General features: G+C 41.3%; 1 protein-coding gene across 1 annotated transcript; it reads right to left on the bottom strand.

Annotated features, from left to right (window-relative positions):
* Positions 1–309: 309 nt before the first annotated feature.
* odc1 (ornithine decarboxylase 1) lies at positions 310–5,695 on the bottom strand. Its single transcript, XM_074692732.1, has 11 exons — positions 5,389–5,695; positions 4,319–4,466; positions 3,990–4,117; positions 3,597–3,770; positions 3,184–3,356; positions 2,872–3,088; positions 2,699–2,782; positions 2,424–2,586; positions 2,221–2,336; positions 1,885–2,099; positions 310–1,681 (listed from the first exon to the last, which is right to left on the bottom strand). The coding sequence occupies exons 3-11, from the start codon at positions 4,089–4,091 to the stop codon at positions 1,543–1,545; spliced, it is 1,383 nt and encodes a 460-aa protein (XP_074548833.1). The 5' UTR covers positions 4,092–4,117; positions 4,319–4,466; positions 5,389–5,695; the 3' UTR covers positions 310–1,542.
* Positions 5,696–23,086: the final 17,391 nt, after the last annotated feature.

The following is a 23,086-nucleotide window of genomic DNA, read 5'->3' as shown; positions in this document are numbered from 1 at the left end:
ACGTATCCTGTGTATAAATGTGTCATTTGCTGTGAAGATTAAATTTGTTCAGTGAAGTCACTAAATTAATGTTTATCGATTAACAAACATTTTAAGCAAGAAGGCTAATCAGGAGTGTTGATTGACTGGCATGATAAATCTTGACACGGCCAGATCAGTCGTTCAGCAAGTTCCTCCTATATACACTAGGTGGAGCTCTCGATACATTCATTGAATTTTTACAAATGCGTCAGTGATTTCTTCAGATCTGTCCCTTTTGAACAAAATACACAACATCCACAATTTGGCTCTAATGTTTTATTTATTAAAAAAATACAAAACTTCAAAAAGTTTCCATAGGAAAGCGTTATGACTTTGCAATCCCGTCTCTTTCGTATCCATTTCAAAACGTACGGTTAAACACTGCTTCTTGTTATCACGAACAGCCTTCTACAAATAACAAAAAAAAAACAAAGATAAAATAAAATAAGGAGAGGAGGAGAGGTGCAGTCTGCATCTTGAGTCCCTGTGTTTGTGTTAATCTTGAAGATCTTGTTAGTGTGGCAGCTGTGGCGTCTGGTGACCGAGAGACCTACATTAGAATTGCATGCTCTATATAGGGAGCATCTGTGTAGGTATATGTTGAAGCTGACTCAATGCTGCAGAGTTACACTGTACAGTCCGACTACATGCATTATGTGAACATGCATTTTCATGTGTTTATGTGCATTCTTGTACATTTTTAGATATTGCTTTCATTCTGAAAACAAGCAGACACGTACTCCCAGGCTGCAAAACACGCAGTTGATAGCACTATGATGCACATCAGTCTCAAGAATAAAAACATTACTTGTAAACATCTTAAAGATTAACACTTGAGGAGTTCTGTACAGAAGCTGAGATTTTGGAAAATATAAATAGAAAACATAGCAGCCATGTTTTGAGGAACACATTCACCCTTCAATCCCCCTTTGCAGTAACAAACTACTTCTGCAGTAAACAGGGCTGTGGAGGATTTGCAGTTTGAGAATAAACCAACCCTCACAGTTGGAATTTGACACTATTGTTCTGAATAGTATTAAATGATTAGCATGAGTAACCCTTCACCACTTGGACTAATGCTACAGTTTCAAGTGTTGTGGTCTTATGGTGATGGGGAACCTTCAGAAAAGTAGTTGTGCAATGTCTTTGCAAAACAATGGTTTCGGGTTCCAGAACAGATCTTCATGATCTAGAGTACTCTATCTCTTAGTCACACAGACTCCCAAAAAGAGACTGCAGGAAAACATTCAAGTGTAGAGCTTTCCTGCAACCCTCCACCTGGAACATAGAGACACTGAAGAGTGTGATTCAGCCTCATTACATTGAGTCACATCCTCAGCTTCCATACAGAACACAGAAGTTTGTGCAACGAGCCGCTCTCCGTCTCCTGTCAAGTAACTGGCCTTCAAATGTCACGTTTTATATTAGGAGAAGAAAAAGAACACATCGAGTCATCTCCAGGAAAAGAAAAGAAAAAGAATGAGACATGTTGCGGTCATTGCTTCGAAGTACAGTATTCATTTAAACCACACGGGCCTGGTAGGGCTTGGTGGGCATCTCCAAGCCACTCTCTCTGCCGCAGCAGGCTGGCACCTCAAACAGACTGGACTCCTCTGCAGGTGCTGGCATTCCTTGGGAACAAATCTGCTGCACTTGTTGCCTGCAAACAAAAACATAAGTGTTAGTTTGCAAAAGAAGCAACTTCAGCTGCTTGTTTTTGTCTTGAGCAGTCAGAGATGCTTGAAGAAACAAAATCCAGTACTACAGCAAAGGAGGGCAATTATTGTCAAGTTTGGTGTGGAGCTCAAAGAGATGTTCACTGATTTCATCTTTGACCATTTCCAGCCTCTGAACTTCACTTACCAAGCAGTGCGGGACATGACATAGTGAATGTCAGGCCTTTGGAAGCCGTTGAAGGTAGAGGAGGCTGCCACTGTGTATGCACCCATGTTCTCAAAGACCAGCCAGTCACCGACCTGCATGTCAGGCAGGCTGCACTGCTCAACAATGCGATCCAGGCCATCACAGGTTGGGCCCCAAATACTGCAGGGGTACATAGCCTCATCTGGCTTTGGCTTCTATGAGGTTTAAAACGGACGTAAACACACAAAGTTACTCACTACTGCATTTTTTTCACTTTTCTGAGATCATTTGTGATGACACATTCTGATGCCATTTAAATCCTGAACAGTGACATACCTTGTGCAGTGTTGGCAGGCAGTGAGCGTGGTCATAGAGTATACAGTTGAAGGATCCGTACACTCCATCATTGACGTAGTACATCAGGGTCCTGTCATTGGTCCCCTCGTCTTCCTCTGTGAAGAAACAAATGTTGAACTTGAATTTTTGCATTAAAAAAAATCATTTTATAATTTAAGTCATTTTCATATTTAGATCTTTACCATCTGATGCAGACTCATCATCCATGATGACCTTCTTGGCAATGATGTTAACAACCAGTGTGTAAGCTGAGGCCACATAAAAGCGGCCTGGCTCAGCAATGATCCTAACACCAGCATCGACAGGGAAATACTTGTCCAGGGCTGGGTTGATCACTGCAGTGATCTACGAAGAAGAGAAGAGAGTGCCCAAGTGTTAAAACAAGTCTCAGAAAACTCAAAAACCTGTGCCAGCTCTAAAAATTTGTCTTTGAAAAAGCGTAATAAGTGCACAATACCTCTTCAAATTTAAGCTCAGTGTCATCTGAACCAGGGAATCCACCTCCAATGTCCAGCAGGTCCATGTTGAAGCCCAGTTCATCCTGGTGGAAAAAATTCAAACACCTGAGTCAAATTTTCTATGACAACCTACAGATGGATACACTGCAATGTGTGTGAAGTCAGAACTCACCCCCATATCGAAAACGCAGCGGGAATCAGCGATAGCCTGGGTGTAGGTTTCAGGGTCAGTGCAGCCACTGCCGACATGGAAGCTAACACCGATCACATCCAGCCCCAGTTCTTTAGCCCGCTCCAGAAGACCTCGACAGGCTTTAAGAGGGGCACCAAACTTCACACTCAGTCGACACACCGCCTTTGAGTCATCTGTGGCAATGCGCAGGACCAGCCTGAACAGAAGAACAGGCAGGGTTAGTACTAAATCAAAAAAACTCTGAAGAAAGAAAGATAGATGCCACACAAAACCTCAGTGAAGAAAACTTACTTGGCATTGTCATGACAACGTGCCACTTTCATCAGTTCCACCTCGCTATCAAAGGTCATCATCTGAACGCCGTGGGCAGATGCATACTTGATCTGAGAAACTTGCTTGCAGGGGTTTGCATAAATGATTCTGCTTGGATCCACTCCCAGAGACTGGACCAGCTGAATCTCAGTCTAGAGAGAGACACAGCCAGCAGGTCAGCAAAAAAACAGAAAAGAGTGCTAATTTAGAAACACAAGCTGCCAGCACGTTTTGCAGCTCATCATTAAGAGGGCTTTGTACTGTGTTATTCTGAGAACATCTGCTACTATGAAAAGTTGCACACACACACACGCTCATGCGCTTTAACACACACACACACACACACACACACACACACACACACACACACACACACACACACACACACACACCTTGCTTGCACAGTCGAAGCCAGTTCCCAGGGATGCCAGTGTCATGACTACAGCCCGGCTGTCGTTGCATTTCACGGCATAGAAGGGAGTGACGCGCGGCAGGGCTCTTGCCCAGCGCAGTTGTTTCTTGAGCACATCTCCTAGGTCACAGACATAGAAGGCGTCTCTGTCATCCTGTGATGGAATACAAGGAGGAAAAGGGGACATTGACTTAAAACAGCTTTCCTGAATCTTATGAAAAAGACAACAATCAAAAGCCTTAGAGCTGAATGGAGACTACAGAATAACAGGAATCTGACCAGCAGTGTAGAGTTTCAGTGACACAGCTATTCAATGGTATCAATGACAAATGAGGTCATCTGTGTATCCCTCAAACAATGACAAACCATTTACCGTCATGGATGACTCGTTGATCTTCTGCTCAACAATATCCCTGGCAGAGAAACCCTCCTCCAGGAACGAGAATTCAAACTCAGTAGAACTGGTAGTGTTCATGGTCACGGTGCTTGGTCACAAGAAAACTGGATAGAAGAGAAAGGAGGGGGAGACATCAAGGTTATGTTTGGTGTAGAGAACGCAGCGTCCTTATTTGATTTCCCCAATCATGAGAAAAGCGAAAACATGAAAATGTCAGTCATCACAGTGTATTGTATTGTAATGAACAACAAACTGTACCAGTGTTATCTTTCAAAGATAGCCATGGGGTACAGTGAGACACTTACTTGGATATGAAAGAGATAGAATTATTTTGCTGTTTTCTCAGGTGCAGAGAAGCCAAGGTGGTTCACCAGTGAAGTTAAATCCCTTCAAATAAGACTCGAGGCCAGGGCCTTCAGAGTAGCCAGTGTGCGTTTTCCTAGAGTGATGATTCTGAGCAGAACAAGAGCAGAACTTTGGTTAGAATACTGAACTTCTTCTAAGGAAAAAAGGGACAAGATATGACTGTCTCACTATGCCAACTACCATCCTGGAATGTTCAGAATATTGTGTCCAATAAACACACAGAGAGATATGTATTGCTACATTAAATATTTTGAAGTTAAAAATTCTAAATGCTTGATTTTAAAAGGCATCGAGTACTCGCCAACACAGCCAGCAGACATTAATGGCGCTCTATTTCATAACTATAGTGTGACAACTTGACACCACCTGCACAGGAAAAAGTCATTCGAAGTGTCTTAACTCCGCCCACTACGGGTTTTAACCAATTGCAAAGAAGGCCCGCCTTCAAATGGTAAAGAGTGGAGCGAAAATAAACCTATCAGAGGTTAGCGGATGACGCACCCCCCCCAATATGCCGGTTCCGCTTACTGCCATGCGGCATTTTAGCATTTGAGGAAAACGTCAACGTATTTATCTCAAACTATGCTCCCCGCACAAAAATATGTTACACAAAAAGTCCACACATCGATGTCGATGGTCCAACACATTTCACGCAGCGGGGAACCGTTATGACGGCTTCCCATTGAGAGCAGCACAATAGCTCCCAGCTAGCTGGCTAACTAAGTTAGCACACCAGCTATATAAAACGCCGGCCACGTATGAACTAACGATTTTACATACCAACTATGTGGCTTAAATATACATTTTAAAAACATCTGTCGTCAATAATTCAGTTAAACAGCAAAACTCCCCCCTCCATATAGACACAATTTCTGTGCTTTTTACACCGGCCCGGTTGCCCGGCCAACTGGAAAGTGCTTATCTTGAACAAGCCACTGAACTGTCACCAACGGCTGAAGCTGAGATATGACGTTGTTGATAATATGGCTTAGAAAGAGTCCTTACTCACCTTAAAAAGCATTTACAAAGACTTTGTCCATTAGACTCGAATGCTGGGGTGAAAAATAAAGCAGCTCCCTTCACAGTGAAGTCCGCTGCTGGAGGTGGATGTCTCTGCCAGGACTGATACCAGAGTGGAAGCCGGTTCAGGACTCCGAGAGTATTTATAGAGAGCTTGTTACTACGGCAACGCAGCCAGCTGAAACCGGACTCCTTTCCACGTATGAGCCGGTTTAGCCTTGTCACCTCATCCACATGGTGGAAAAGACAGACAGAGACTGCACCGAAGATTACAAAAGGTAACACAGCCGGTTCAAACCGGACTCCCGGGCACTCCAAAACTTCAGCCTTTTAGCACATTGTGGAGAAGTCAGGCAGACAGAGGCCACCAATTAGTTAACTCGCACTGAGCCACACAGCCCCGGCTTGTGTTGCCTCCATTTAAGAATGCGCAACGTCTCTCAGACGGTTCTACACTTAAACTCTGGATGAAATGTATTTTTGAGCCAGTTAATTTCAAAGGAGAGGCATTTATTTAATAAAAACAAAAATCATGAAAATACCTTTCCAGACAGGTTTGAAAGTAGGTGACATAACATAACTGAACATTTTTCTTACATTTTAGGAATACAGAAAAAATGAAAAGAAAAAACAAACAAATAAATAAATATAAAAAGTGAACATTGCCAAATATATGCTAATGGTGGACAGTAGGTGTCAGCCAGTTTGCTAAAGCAAAAACATGAAAGCAAAAGCCACAACACAACAGAAGTAGAGCCACAACAGAAGTTAAGAGGTTATCCCAACGGACACATAAAAGTTGTGAAAGTCAGTAAATGATGGCTTTCTTCTACAGTGTACGCTATGACAAATATAGCTTTAATGCTAATTTTATGACGACTGATTTATAAAGCTAAATATAAGATTACACATTACAGGTAAATATAGAAATACTATGGGGGATATCACAAGGTGACACTACTATAAAGCTATAGTTATCATTGATGAAGTTGAAAAAAAGATAATTATTTACTTACTTTCGCAACTTTTCTGTGTCGGTTTTGATACCGGACCTCTTTTCACTTTCGTTGTGGCTGCACTTCTGTTGTGCTATGGCTTTAGCATTCATGTTTTTCTCTTGCATTTGTCACCCATTGGCCAGCATATACTTGTGCTATTCATTCACACCGCATGCAAAAAATGTCCCTTAAATGAGCCCATGGCTGGTATAATGTGCACACTGGCACACTGTGCAAAATGTCCAAATTGTCAGTTGGTTACATGTTAACCTCGGTTTTTCATCTTTTTTTTGCAGAGCATACTCAGGGAATAACAAAATGTGATAAAAAGATAGAGTTAAAATATATTAATTTTATATCTAACAATGTGAGCATTGACAAGAACTGAATATGTATATATATATTTGAGCCCTCATTATATGCCAATCTATAAACTCATCTGGTATTCATTAATATAAATAATCATTAATTCCTGTCCCAAAGCTCCTCATAGCCAGCTGGTATGGATTAAGCAAGCACTGGATTTGTGTCAGTCTCTGAGATGCTCACTCATACTGTCAGACGTAGACTGTCTGCTGTCTGACTATATGACCTCGCTTGACAGCCGTCTGCTCAGTTCTTGACCTTCTTGATGAGATTAAAGGAGATCACAACATGAGTCAGATTGGAAGTTGTCAACACCTGCATGCAGGTCATCATTGCCTTGTTATATGTGTATGGATGTACTGTTAATGAATTCTCATGTGATGCATGAGAAAATTATGGAATTTATCACACTGGCATCCCTGGCTGTGATCACAACAAACAAAACACAACAAACCAAATAAACTGTGGAAGGTTCATTTTAATAGTTTAAACCTTCAAAAGTGGAAATAACCCTTAACCCCGACACTCTGACTCCCCATCTCCCCTTCTGCACAGTCTAAATAGCCCAAAGGTTGCTTTCATAGACAGTTGGTTTGCAGGCAGACATTACCAAATGGAGGGAAATGAAGAATTTGGTCAGTGTGACCTAACAGCACATGTGGAAATGTTGCACCAGCTTTGGTTTAAGGACACTGACAGGATACTGTAGGACTTCACGAGGGCCACATATCTGTGGGCTTCATTTAATATGTTTTCCAGGTCTTGAGACCACAACCAAGGTGCCTTCCATTCTCCGCACAACAGGGTTCTTTCCAGATTTTTCTGCAGAATCGGTGAATAAAGTCAATTTTTCCAAGTGTGTATCATTTCCCTCAAAGAAAGGAGCAATGTCCTTTCTGAAATGTTAAAGGGGTTTAAGTGAGGTTTAATGCATACTGCTGGGGCGACTGTGGCTCAGAGGAAGAGGAGGTCATCACTCAAAGAGAAGGTGAGGGTTTGACCCCAGGTACTGCTGTCAACATGCGGATGTGTCCTTTGGCAATACTGGTGTTCTCTTTACACAGCAGCATCTGCCATCAGTATGCACAGTGTATGTTGAGAACGGGTGATTGTGGCATGTAGTGTGAGAACACTGTGAGTGATCTAGAGAAAGGTCTACATAAACACAGTCCACACAGTCCATATCATTTCACTGATGACAATCTGCAATGATTGTCATGCACTGCAGTTTTGCGTCAAGTCTTGCACTCAGACTGAACTATTTGCCCAGCAGCAGGCCTCACCTCCTGGGAAGACTCGTGGCTGTGAGGCAGGAAGTGGGAGCTCACTTATGGATAATTAATTTTCAACAGATGTTTATCAGATTGTTAGAAATCACAAGATTGATAAACACTGTAGTGCATTCCATATTAACTTTAGATTGTCTCTCTTAACAGCCATCATTTCCTTTTTTTTCCTATCCACATTTTCATGTCATGTCTCTCCTTTTCAGCCCTTTCCCTCTGCTCCTCTTGTAATGTCTATCTCTCGCTCTGTGGAGTTTCTGTTTTCAGTACTGTAGACCATTGTGGCCTGACACCCACATTTACAAGGCCTCAAAAAAGACAAGGAGTGTTACTGTTAGAGGCCACCCACAAGATACAGTGTTCAGGCCTTAGTGACTGCATGTAGCTTGTTCACATCTTCAACTCATACAGGCACATTGGAATGCCACAGTTACATTTACTGTTTCATCAACAGCAGTAATACAGAGGTGCTCCAGAAGATAAACTGTATTCATTCTCATTTGTTTCAAGTTATTGAAAGCTGATGGCATGACACAACTCAAGAGAGGTCCTCAGCACTTTATGACCAAACTTATAATTCAAGTTTAGCATGTAGAAAAAGTTTGCATTGTGTAGCTAAGATTACACACAACTTTAAATAACAGAAATTTGTTACTGTGCACAATGAGGCTTGGAGTATATGAAGCGGTGGATCATTACTCATGTATTGTTGTTGGTTGTTGCTGTTAAGTTTCTAATATGTTGAACGCAAGGAGCAACCCCTGGTCTAAAAATAGGAGACAGAATCTGCTGTTTCTCCAGTGTCCTCTTGGGGCTGGCTCCAGAAGAACAGGAAGTCACATAAGCTGCGTTTCCACCAAGCAGTACGGGTCGGTTCAGTACGGTTTGGGACAGTTAAGTCTGATCCCGTTTGCGTTTCCACAGCAAACTGTGCTCTCTCGTGGTGGGCGGCGTGTAAGCCGCATGCCGGAAGCCACAGCTGGTAAACAATAGCGCGACGCCGTAGCAGCTTACCCCGCTATTAAATCCAACAAAGAAGAAAACGCGACACAGTAAACAAAGAACACGGATGGAAGACATGCAGCATTTCGTCCTCTCTGTGATTTTCATGTAACTCTTTGTTACAAAGTGCAATCAAGCTTCGTTTCAGAGAAGTCTGTGAGCCGCCAGGAGAAATGCAGCCGCTGTCGGGGTGAGTGACGATTCTTTTGACCAATCAACCGTCTGCAGTGTGTTGCTCCACCTCCCGAGAGCGGATCGGTTCAGTCTGGCACCCATACGAAAGGGTCCCAAAAAAGTGGGACAGCTCGTCTCGGTTTTTAGGGATCCGTCCCGGGATGAGTCTGTGGAAACGCCGCTAAAAGCGCACCGTACCGAGACGAACCGACCCGGACTGCTTGGTGGAAACGCGGCTATATACACCGAGCCAAAAAAGCTGTTTTAACAGCTGAAATTAACCTATTTACAGCCCGGTACAAAAAAAAGTCTCCTGGGGGGGGATTTTTTTTCTACACAATGGTTTAAAACAGGGGCTGTCTGTCTTTAGACTAAGGACCCCTTTCAGGTAAGAACCCCTCATTGTCATAAAATTAATAAGCATATTTTGTTTTATTTGAAATAATGTACCATGTAGGACTTTGTAATTATAGAATCAGGCTACATTTATACTTTAAAAAGTAATTCATTTTGTAAAATTTGAGTGAATGATGGTTAAGTTTTGAGTTCAGTTTTGTTTTGAGTTTTTTTTTTTTTTTTCCATTGTTGCGCTCTATGAAGCAATAAACATGTCACGATTATATCAGAATTGATCTCACAGCACAATACTAGGCGGGAGTATTGGGGGAAAAAAGGGTTTTATTGATGCAAGAGACCCCACATTGTTGGTATGCTTTTTCAGTGATGTAGCACACTTTTACAATCATTTCTAAATTACTCTTTGGACCCCCAAGCTACAGTTCAGGGACCCTACTTTGAGAATCACTGGTTCACAATATGTCAAGATCGAACAGTTTAAATTGACACCTACAGCTGTTTTTGAGACATTTTATTTGCAGAAATTTTATTTTTCTTCTCTGACGAATGTTCTGGTCACAAATTAAATTTAAATATTTTTAACTATTGAGCTTTAGGCAGTGTATTAAGGCATCCATCTATTATGATGTGACATCAGTTACTGCCCGTAAAGATACTGTTTGTGGTTTCACATGGTTAATCTAGGTAAACTTGTTGCTGCAACAGCAACTTATCCCTCTGATCTTTTAAACCATCCATGTCTTTTACTGAAACTACATTGCTGCAGGATGAGAATGAAGAATTAGAGACTCCATAGTAAACTCCACAAAGGCTTGACCCAAATATGCATGACATTTTGGCTTGGGTCAGATGGCTACTTATGAGGCCGGAAAGCTTACAGATGGTACCTGTGGTGTGTCTTTGCTCTCTTGACTCAGGTGCATCAGTAATTTCAGATTAGACGGGGAGATTTCAAAGCTGTGAGTCCAAAACAAGCATGTGACACCAGATAGATTAACCAACTCTAAGCTCTGACGACAGACTTCACCCAGATAGCTACACAGTTTAAACCTCCACACCACACAGCCTCTGAACGGTAAGTAGCCACCCACAGGGAAAAAACAGTGTATTGATGTTAACTGTCTATGAAATCCCTGAATTAAGATACAAACCTGACCTGTTTGTTACGTCAGTAGAGAATGATGAGACGATGCAGCACGTCAAACTTAAATGAGACAAAGATATTCCATGGAAAAAAAGGAGGTAAATGTCAGGAGCTGTGTTTTTATAAAATACACAGACAATGGGTGGCTTGTAATTTAGGTCATACTTGAAAAGAGTTAATTAAAGGTTTGGTTTTGTGGGTTTTTGCTGACTGAGTGCACTCTGTTCATTCACAAGGCAGATGGTACACAAGCCATGTCTTGAGTCCATGTCTAAGAAATCTATTTTTAGATTAAAGCCTTCAGTGCCTTTACTGGCACACAGAGAAATATCAGAATCACATCATGGTTTATGTTTGTTTTGGGGCTTTTATGTCCCTTTGTTGAGAGGAAAGAGCAGCAGATAGAGCTGGTATCTGGGAAACAGAGGGAGTGGTGTACATGGGGCACAACCCCAAACCAGCACTACACATCTTGATAAATATTACTTCTCAGGCAGCATGGTGGAGCAGTGGCTAGCACGGTAACCTCACAGCAAGCAGGTCCCTGGTTCAACTCCAGGCCAGGAAGGAGTTTATGGAGCAAGCATATTCTCTTTGTGCATGTGTGGATTGCTCTAAGTGTTTTCTAGTCAGGTGTGGTAGGTCACACTTTAAATCGACTGTTGGCTAAGAAACGGCCTCAAACATGATGAACCAATCACAGCGCATATATCTACATTTCCTGCCCGTAGTTTCATTGAAATACTTTTCAGAAAGTCAGTTTTGGTTTTGTTTTACAAGGTTTTTGTAAAATTTTGAATTTAAATAATGGTCAAACAGTGTTCATAGGGTGCGGTCAACCCCAACACAAGATAACCTGAAAGACTGGCCGAGGGGTTGTATTTGTTTATCCTTTTCTAAGACACATCTCAACAGAGAAGTGTCTCCATCTGCTCTAAGGTCAGCTAACATCATATTTGAGGCAGCAGATTGTTACTTTGCTGTGAAGAAATATAAAGTTATCTTGAACACTAGAACCACCACTGCAGAATGATGGACGCTTTGGGATTTTCTCTAACGTTGGCTAAAATTAGCCTAATGTTAGCTCCTAGCTGTGTTGTTCATCATGTCTCTTTGTTTGTTGGGAGTTCAGTCTGTTTTGTTCTAGTTTCTGTTCTTTGGTGATCGTACATCATTGTTAGCTGTTGTCCAAAGAGCTCTAGTTAAACTAACGTTAGCTTCTGGAGCTAAGCGTCATTAGCTTATCTGTAGTAGCTGAGATAACAAAGGTTGTCTAACATTGTGCTGAATGATTCAGTGTAAATCCTGTAGCTCAAACTAACAGAGACACACTCTTGGTAAAGATGGTAAAAAGGAGGTTATATTTTTGTCCTGACCAATGCTGATCCTCTGTCTTGTTGTCTGAGATGCTAAAGCTAACCAGATGCTGTTCATCAGGTTTGATAGTCTGTAAATTGAGTCTGTAACTGAAGATTTCTATCAAGCTTTTCAAAAATAAAAAGATTCATGTTTCCCTCCAATGTGGACTTTAGAGACTTTTGGTGACTGAAAGATGATCTGTGATCTTTCTGTCTCCCGAAATCATCAACAGCATCCTGTGAAATGTCTCCTACAGTTACACCTGCCATGGAGCCTGTTAGTGAATATTCATTGTTTGTCCAAGTGAGTAGAGGGGGCGGGGCTTAGCCATTGGTCAATTCTTGTTGGTGAGATGATGCAAGCCCCCAGTGACCCTTGCAGGTGAAGATAACAGATGAAAAGGTGGCTCCAGCATCTTTTCTTAAAGAGTTGATATTTCTGCCACAAGCCATCTTTTTCATGTGCCATGCTTCTATGTGTTGAAAAACTGCACTGATTCAACAAAAGAATTCAACACCCGTGGTTTGCTGTCAAGCTTTGTTGTGGTTCCATCTCAACCAGGTTCTCAGTCAACACTGATAAATATCAGTTTGGTGAGAGTGAGGAAGAGGTCATGATTTGGGCTAAGGGCCGATCCCAATTGACATTCTTGCCCCTTCACCTTTTGTCTTATCCCTTTTTCTATTCCTTCCCCTTGGCCCTCTGATTTTAGGGCCAAGAGTAAGAGGTAAGAAAACATCTCTTAGAGATGAGACGCCACTTGATTCCTGCTACGTCATCACCCTAAGACGCTCCCTGACTGTCGTAGTCAGAGCGACTGTTTCTTCTCTTTCAAAGACAACACATTTTCACAAAGTGATGATAAACTGATGTCAGATTAGGGTGACACATTCACAGCAAACAAACTTCAATACAATGAAATGCATTATATGAGTGATGAGACAGCTGAGCTAAGAAAAGCTAACATTAAGCTAACGTTACAGTATTCAGAAGCTATATTATGTAGCATCTGAATACTGTAATGTTAGCTTAGCATAGCTTATGTAGCTAATGCAGCTCCTGAATGCAGCTTATCTGTCTGATCCTTAATGAAATGCAGTTCATTGTAGTGAGGTCTGTTTGCTGTGAATCTATCACCCTGCTCTGACATCATTGTAGCTTTTATTAGCTGTAGCTGTAGCTATAGCAGTGTTAGCTGGATTGTTTTTACAAGTGATTTTAAAATACAACCAACAACCAAATGTTTTAAGAAGCATATCAAAAAGCTGTGCAATTCAATTAAATACAATATCTCTTCCTTTAGACATATTAGGAATAGTCTGACTACAGAGGCATCTTTTATGTACTTCAACGCAATGATCATTTCTCACATCACTTATTGCCTGTCTTGTTGGTCTCAGGCCAATGAGACCACACTCAAACCACTCAGATCCGTCTATAATCAGGCACTAAAGGTACTGGACAAAAAAAACTTTTGGTTATCATCATTGCAATTTTCTCAGTAGGTATAAAATATTACGTTTTGACAATTTAATTTTATTTACAAACTTAAGAAATATCTTTAAATTTTCAATCACATTGCTCCACCTCCATTAAAAAAATTTGTTCAACTTTACTCTGAGCAAACAACCCGAATATCTGGCTCGACAGTTCACAGAAACTATGCTGTCCTAAAAAGATCCTCTGCCTTTGCTCAAACAGCTTTATCATTCAAAACCATTAAACAATGGAATCAGCTCCCAGACAGTCTGAAATGTTCTGTAGATTTAAACATTTTTTCTAGAAATCTAAAGAAATATATTCTTGATAACCAACTGTGTCAGCATCAGTCCGGTTAATTTTGTATATTGGATTTGACACTGATGTATATTAATTTTAAATGAGCTAATGTAATGTGTTTTGTAATAGTTTTTAACATAAACAGTTATGTAGTTGCATTGTGATTGTTGTGAACCTGCCCAGGGACTGCAGATGGAAATTAGCATTTGCTAAATTTGGTACAAAGCATCTTTTCCATTGAAAGATTAATGTATTTGTACATGGTCCCTGTCAAATAAATCAATAAAAAAAAAAAAAATCAAAAATGACTAATGTTTACGTGGAGGAGCAAAAGAATTGTATGTCTTGTAAAAATGTTGATATCATGTGAAATTTGTCAAACCCAAGTGAGGTCCTGGTTTATGTTTGTTTCAAAGGCTGTGTAGCTTTTTCCTTTTACTTTACGGGGATTTGGGACACTGCTTCTCTACACATAGGCACAAGCAAAACCAAGGGCTAAGGAAAGAATTGTGACTGATCTGAAGAGAGTCAGCTGGAGCTTTTCATGTGAATAAAGAGTTCAGGAGAGGATTAGTTAAACCCAATTGATAGACATCTTCTGCTCGCATGGGACTTTTTGAACAGACTTTTTCCACATACATGTGAATCTAGTTCATGTTTACAAAGTAGTTTAAAGTTTTTTTTTTTTTTTTTCATGCAGCTGTTGTTTAACAAAGTGCTTCCTTTGGGTGGATTAGAAATAGTTCATCCTCTACCAGATGCAACTGATGATAGTTTATATGTAATACATCCCAGCACTTCAGTGTTCAGGCCAGACTTTCTTAAATTTAGCTTAATTACATGGTGAAATTGACCTTTTCTGCACCAGCTGTTTCTGTGCTGGTTTTCAGACCAGTTTCTGGGATCTTTGTGGGGGAAACACCTACTGTTGACAAGCAAATCATAAAACTCTTCTCTATCAAACAAATCAGCCCGTCTCTTCATAAAGGCAAAAACTGGGGCAGCCTAGTTCTCAAGTATCATAATTATAATTGGATATAAAGTTGCTCCAGGGTCTTGTAACATAATGTGGCTCAAATGTGAAGGTCAGACTATCTACAAAATTCCAAAATCCTTTCAGTGCCAATGCTCGTTACATCACCGTCTGCTTATCAAACTGAGAGTTTTTACTTTTAATCCTGAGAGTTATTTCAACAGTGTGCTCATCGGGGCAAGAAGTGTCACAACTCTGTGCTCTGAAGTTTGTAATCCTCAGTTTATCATGTTTGTCAGTATTAGGAGGAGCTGTGGGGTTGATGTGTCTGGGTCAAATCTGCAGCATTACCAGGAAACTCGATGTGAGTGTTGGTAAAAGTGAGAATTTTAATGACAATCTCATTTTACATTGTGGATTCTTAACATGCAGATCAGTTATTATGTTCTTACAGTGTCTGTGAAATTTAAGGCAAGAGTGGTTTTCATCAATGCATTAAAACAGTATGGGACAGCTAGTTATCTTGTGATAAATATAAAACATACCTCACTGTCAAAGCTTGCCAAAAAAAAAAAAAAAAAAAACTGATTTTTGTGTGTATGTTGCTCTTTGTATTCCTGAAATCAGATTGTGAAAAACCAAATGAGTCTCAGTTTTCCAAACAATGTGAAATTTGAACTCCTGCAGGAGGAAGAGCTGCAGGTGAAATACAGAAAAGGTCTCATAATTTTCATCAGTGCATCATCATCAATCTAAAATCAGTCATTCAATAAAGCCGTGCCTTACAGCCTTGAATACTTCTGTGATGAATGTCTGACCGTACTGCTGCCCCACTTGCCTGCTCTGTCCCTGGAGAGATGAGAGGAGACCTGTTTAATCTGGCCCTCTGCTGACTCATCATCTCTTCTTCTTTCAAGGCTGAGTTGTCCAGGGTTGGTGATGCAGCCTGAACTGTCGAGACTGGGACAAAAAAGAAAAGTGATCTTATTTTTACTGGGACATCTTTTGTGCTTTCCTGGACTGGCCTGAAGCTCGGCGAACAGGCTGTGTCAGCACATTTCACACCTTTAATCCTTTTGGGGTCAGACAGTGGAGAAGGTCCACATTTTGGATGTCATGGTTTCACCACAGACACGAGAGATGGGGGACGAGAGCAGAGATCAAAGGCGAAACTAAAGTGTGCGTACAATTCAGAGCATTTACAGAGGTCAATGAGGCTACTGCAGTTATTCAAGTTCAAAGACCCTTCAAAATAAGAGTCCTGAGATAACTTTCAAATCACAGTTTTTCTTGAATTATCCTCACCATTTGCAAAACAGTAAGAGCATTTCTCAGAACAGTTTGTACAAATAGCAAAACACCATGGATTACCTGCAAAAGCCAGTCTCTGTCTCAAAATCCTTAGTTCATCCCTCAAAAGTAAATTTCTGTGTCAGTGAACATGTCAGTGCATCAGAATGACCAGTCCTGGTGTCATTATGTATGAACAGGACTGTCAAAGTGCTGAGTTCTGTCAGTATAACAGTGAACTCTGGAAGGATGTTCTGATGTAAACTAAAGTTTTGATGACAGTTGTAAATTGAAAGTTATGTCTTAGTGTGTGTGGGAGATTGATTATAAGAGACTGGAGAAAATATTCACTTTCACTGTTGGTGCTGTAATTTGTTGACTGACCCCAACATTGTGATGAACATAGATCAGTGTCTTTAGTGAAAATTGTGAAAACAGTGCTGTGGGAATTACAGAGCAGTGCAGTCTTCCCCCACTTCCTTATGTTCCTGTACGCTGAGTAGGGATGGGTACTTTTCACATTTGAAACGACACGGTACCAATGCCCGGTACTAGGCGATCAGTATCGGTACTCAACGGTACCAATTTTCGGTACATTTTTGTGCTTCTGTGGTAAAAAAATATAAATTGTTTTAACAATAAAATACAAAAAAAATCAACTTAACATACTAACAGTGTGTACCCACCGAAAGCATCGCAAATTTTTCATGCGTTGATATTACATACAAAGTCAATTTAAAACCCCAAATTGACGCTGCGTCGGGGCGAGCATAGAGTGGCGCCAAGCGTTCAAGCATTGAGCGGTGAGCGGCGAGTATTTCCAGCGAAAAACGCTCGATGCTCACCGCTCAACACTTGACGCTCGAGTTGAAATAATTGAACTTTTCAAGCGAGCGAGCGTCACCGATGGACAGGCGCTCCGCAGCTGGAATGGAGCGCCTGTAGTTTGTATCCAGGCAGGAGATCCTGGCACCAACCCTGGATAGTAGGTCTTCAAACTGGGCAACAGTCAGCCTGAAGTACCGCTAGAACCGGCCGTCGTCCAGACGTAGCTCCTGCAAGAGACGGTGGAACTCACCAAGCTCACACCGTCTCCATAGGGTAGCATGCATCCAGTACTGACGTCGGCGCCTAGCCTACAGCTGACTTCTCGACAGCAGGTACAGAGCAGCCATGGTGGTGATTGGAGCCATGTTCAACGATGAAATGATGATGGCGGACTTTTCGTGCAACCAAGCCGCGGCGAGCGGTGAGCGTTTTTTGCATATTTGTACCAGCATCAAAACTTGAGCGTCTAGGGCGGCGCAATTTTACTTGACGCGCGAATACATTCGCCCTCAACGCTTTCGGTGGGTACGCAACGTTATTCTTCAGTATATAACCTTAAAATGCTGTGTTTGTGTCCACCATGGAAAATCACCTTCTCATCCACGCCCCCACAGTCACAAAGATGCATCTAGGTACCTAAACATGGTACCTTTTGATTTTACATGAATCGGTACTCGGTACTTTTGACAAAATTCGGTCGGTACCTATAAAAGTACCTGATTCGGTACCCATCCCTAACGCTGAGCCACAAATTCTCATCCACATCACAACAAAGATCTTCTCTGTCCACAAACAGTCTGAATGATTGAGGACACAGTTGTTCTCTCAGCTTTTTGCTGCATCCTTCAACCAACCTGGGCCACTGTAAACTGATGATGGAGAACATGGTCCACAGTCTGATAGATCTTTATTGTCCTTTACAGGAAATGTGTTTCCACTGTCTGTACACAGGAAAGTACACAGACACACTGACCAGCTGATGGTTCATGAGATGAACCTTTGAGCTGTCTCAGAAAACTGGTTGATCATTGGTTGATCTGATGCTTTACACATTTTCTTTTGTTAGAGAAAGTCAAGATTGACCAGGGAGAAATTTACCAACCCAGACAGATTAAGGAAAACAGTCTAATGGAATTGTGTGGAAAGATATGATAACAATGATAACTTGTTCAACCTTTGTGCATGTAAAAACTTATGAGATGAACTCATGACTAACATGACTAACAACAGAAACCATGACAATCCATTTTGATCAAAATGTCAAAAGCAGCTAATAATGTAGGAAACAACAAAGGGTTATACATAATCATTTGCATGAATGTCCAAAAACATTTGCAACTTGTTCAAAAAAATAAAAAGTGAAACTGCTTTTCTGATGTGCACAAGTGACACAATGATGTGAAGAACAAGTAGTTTTGAGAGTTTCAATTGTGATCTGAGAAATGAACCAAAGCAACTGAGAAAAACAGTAAAACATTGAGCTCTTTATCTATTTCAGAGTTGTCCGACCATATTTCACTTCACTCCAGAGAAAGTGCTACAAAAAAAAAAAAAAAAAAAGACTAGCCAGATACAGGTTGCAAAGCCATCAGTCATACCACAGTTATCCACAGGGGACGCCAAAATCAACACGATCATCACGAGTCCTTAAGTGGACGTGGGTTGAGGGGTATTGCAGCCTGCATGCTGACAGAATGATCTCACTGGAAGAAGAAGCACAGAGAAGTTAACGCTAATTACACAACCACATTTCTATTAAGAGCCATGAGTCATTTTCCTTTAGCTGGAGAATCTTTGATGGTATAAACAAGGCAGGTCAATCAGTGCAAAGACTCCAAATAAAAGAAAGATCTCAGCACTCTGGTATCATGACCACATGCTCTCAAATGCACTAAAATCCATCTTGATTTTCAGTTCCAACAGAAGTCCTGAAATGGTATCATGGCTTCTCAGATCCTTCCCCGAATGTTGGAAATAAGGAGAAATGGACATTGAACTTCCTTACTTCTTTTGTCAGAATAAAGTGAAGTCACATCCCTATCTTTCTACTTCAATCACCCAAAGATTTGCTTTGACTTCAGTTTTCCCACTTCAGTCTGTTTTTGATTTCTTTCTAAAGGAAGCTGAAGCAGGATATCGTTTCACAGCTGAGGCCGACGGCTGTTCACACATGATCTATCCAAAGTTTGCATCACAATCTTAATTTTTCAACCTCATTTTTCAGTTGTAGGTGCCTCTGTAAAACACGTTTAGGTCTCACCAGTATCAAGTGATTGATCTAGAGAAACTAGATCAGACAGATTGATAGATATGTGACTGTAATCATCTCAAAACTCACAGAACGCTGGTTTGCTCATCAGGAATAATGTATGTAACATCTCATTCCTTCTTCACAGGGATTTGAATTTCTCTTTTTCTCTGCGCCTCCTTTGGTTGACCCACTTCCTGTGGCCTGATTGCTGGTCGTCATGGTGAAGCCGAAGCGTTATGAAAGGAGAAAGGAAGGTCATCTTCTGGAAACCCAGAATATAGAGCTGTACAGTTTGCTGAATGGTGTTTATTTGTCCTACAGTGAGACAGAGTCGGTGGTTTCTCAACACAAAAGACAGAGTGAGGCTGAAGCTTTGTTGTCTGACCTCAGAAACGTACTCACCACTGATGGAAACCTCCAAATAGACACCTGCAACTGAAACTTTCAGTTCACACTCACAAAGGTCACGTGATGGAGTCTTCATTTAGAAACTCTGGCTCTTGTTTTTAAACTCTATGAGAGGCAAAAGAGTGAAGAAGCTTCCTCTGTCTCTCTTTGTCATAACTGTTTGTATTTACCCCCGGAATTTAGCTCATCTTAGCATTAACACTTGAAGATGGATGCCTGTAAAGGTCATACTTAAATTGGGGTATGCTTCAGGACATACAGGGTGAAGCTTTGGCTCTGGTCTTGTGTCTGACTCTCTTCAAGGTCTCCCTTCCAACTCCAACTCTGGGGCCACTTCGCCATGTCTTCTTCAACATCAGTCTCTTGATCCTTTTCAGTCCTAAGATTTTGTTTTTCACTTTCAGGGCCCGTCTTGTGATCTAAATTTCCGGTGTAGTCAAACTTCTTTCTGTTGCAGTCAGTGAAGCGCCACAGAGTCTTGACATTGATTTGAAAGAGGTCACACTCCTGCCTGCCATTAAGAAAAAAACTGGTTGCCAGTTGTGCTTCAGATTCTTCTTCAGACTGGAATTCATAGTGCTCATGTCATAAAGGAACACTACAATGAAGAATGAGTAACCGCATGAAATGTATTCACATCTAATTAATACTTGAGTGAAAAAACTTTACATTTAACTTTAAACGTATTATGTAAGAAACCATGAAAAATTTCATCCTGATTTTGTTCTGGGTAACACTTTAGTCTGTGGGAACCATCTGTTTCCAGAGCGGGGTTTGAAGTTGAACAGATTTGAAGTAGAGAGGTAGAGCTGAGGCTCTGGGCCTTGTTAGAGCCTCATATGTAACAATGTCCCAAAATGTAATAAAACCTGATATGTAACAAGACGCTGAGTCCAAAACCTAACAACTTGTTACATTATCCTGACCTACAGGTATGGTGTTGCCTCCTGTCAGTCAGCTTGGCTGTGCCTCTGATTACACAGAACTCATTATTTTATCTTTTGTTCTGGTGTGGTTAAAGAAATATCATCCCAACAAACAGTGGAGAATTTATTTTTGTACTGGGCTGTAAACATGTTCAATTTTGTCATGAAGATCAGCTTTTTTGAATGTGTGTGCCTTGGTTTCTTGTTCTTCTGGAACTGGCCTCAAGTGGACACATGAGGAACTGCAGTTACTGCTTTTTTCCTCCAGGCCTGAGGTTGCTATTCGGTGATAAATGTAAGGAAAGAAGGACGCTCACCCACTGGATTCTGCCAAGGGGGAAACTATGGTATAAGATATGAAGCCCAGTGTTTGCCATAGGTTTACAGCCTTGGGGGAGCGGTGACGTTGTCGGAAGGAGGGGGGAATGCAAGTACACAGGAGGCCGAGTGTTGAATCTTCACGGAGAAAATGTTGAGAGATGTTCCTTGTGGTGGTTTTCTCAGCTCTCTGTCCGCTATATGGAACAAGCTTGTCTGTGTGTGTAAATGCACGCACGTGTTTGTGTGTCTGTGAATGCATTGGAGTGGAATCTCATCGTGCGCTAAAGATCACATGCTCTTTCGCGCACGGTGAAGTTCCGTGAGGAGAAATGTGAGCCCAACGACGTACAAACCGACATCCCATCACGTAAATTAGATGAACAACAAACTGCTATTTAGTCTGTTAGATTAAAAAACAAGGTTTAGACCTGAGTTATAAGAGAAGGAACTCTAAATTACTTCTGCTGTGATCTGGTGCTGTATGGAAAATAAAATTAACTTGACTTTGAGGGGGGCCGGGCTACCCCCCCTACTTAATGGTAGGCAAAATACTGGAAGCCTACACAGAAGAGCTAAAAACTGCAGTCCTTGAAGAGTCCACAGGTTGATGATGGTGTATGAGGTAGTTTAAGGTACCTTAGGACGCGGTCACACTGGCAAACCGTGCCGTGCTTAAGCACGCTTCAGCCCTAAAGCACGCTTGGAATGGCCAGTGTGGCTGCAACCGTGCCATGCTTGAGCACAATTCACTTCTCTGCTTTGGCACGCTTCGGAGAGGTGGGCTTCAGCACGGTTTACTTTATGCATGAGCACAAGCACGCGGACAGCGCGTGTGAACCATGATGTATGATCACTGCGAGGGCATCTCTCGACAATCATTTTAAATTAAACGGGGTGTTAGAGGGCTGTGCCAGGCGAAAACGACTTACCATAAGTCCAAAAGTCTCTATAGTTGTAGCAGATTTGTCCGTGTCTGTTGACTGATGAGATTGCACTTCATGTTAACAGATGCTTCACGATGACGGAGGCGGCCCATGCAAGTGTGTAATACCTGGCAAAGACTGGTTCATATAGGGGTAGTGTGACCGCTGGCCGTACTCTCCAGCTGGGGAACAGCTCTGCAGAAAAATCAAAAACTCTGTCCTGCTTCTATTTCTTATTATTGGCATTTGTGATTTAAAGGTAGAGTATGCAGGTTTTCCCTAAAAAAAATTAAATGTCAACTCTCACAGGAATAATCCTGCTTGATCATCTCCTCTGGGTCTCCATACATGTGTGTCAGTGTCTGTGTCTGCCTCAGCCCCCTCCTCTGCCTGGATGTTCATGTATTGGTTGGGATGTTTCTGGGTGGACAATAACTTGGTTACATTAGCCAATCGCAGAGCGCCCAGTGTGCAAAGTAAATTTTTCTTGTTGATAAGTGAGTGGAAGAAGCTAATCAGAGCAGCTACGATAATGGACATAGCGTGGAGGAAGAACCAAAGTGAAACAACACGCCAAACAGATTTCTAAACAAGAGTGAAGCTTGGCTCGACTTTTACTTGCTTTAATACTTTTGATAGAAATCTTAAACTTCATCATTTTAAGAACTTGAGTCACAGAATTGGCTAGTACACGTCTGCTGACATCTGACTCATAACACTGATTTGATATATAAAAGTGTTTAACTACACTCAGCATTATATTAAGACCTGAACTTGTAAAACGTCTTCCTCTGCTGACCTGAACAAAACCTTCTTGTGTATCCTCCTGTAAATAAGCAAGTGAGAGACTGACCCTGGTTTCGCATTTTTGCACACTGAGCAACACTCTTTTGTTTGCTAGCTCTTGTCTGAGAACAAAGTCAAAACAAAAACACTTGGATAGTTTGTCAAGCTTTACAATAAGCCTAAAGGGAAATTTCCAAACACGTTGTGTTATGTGGGTTTGATGACAGTTTTAGGCGTTGACGGTTTGTTTTTACTTAGTATTGAGCTAAACCTAAATCAGTAATAAGGATGAAAGTATTCAACATCTTAACAGATAATATTTAAGTTTCCATACTATTTCTATTTCTTCATTTGTTTGATTATAATCTGACTGACTGAATGTAAAGGATCCTGCCTCCTTAGTAATGAAAGCATGAAGCATGGAATAAAAAATGAGTCGTGTCTCCGTTCCGTGGATTCTATTTATGAACCCTGTGGACAAATTCCTTGAAAACCAAAAAATGATGAAAGTTTCCA

This window comes from Halichoeres trimaculatus, unplaced genomic scaffold (genome assembly GCF_033239565.1).
Source record: "Halichoeres trimaculatus isolate MK-OKI-2021-1 unplaced genomic scaffold, fHalTri1.1 fHalTri1_scaffold_17, whole genome shotgun sequence".
In the NCBI taxonomy this organism is placed as follows: Eukaryota; Metazoa; Chordata; class Actinopteri; order Labriformes; family Labridae; genus Halichoeres; species Halichoeres trimaculatus.
Note: the sequence above shows the minus strand (reverse complement) of the source record. Positions and strands in the feature narration are given on the sequence as shown.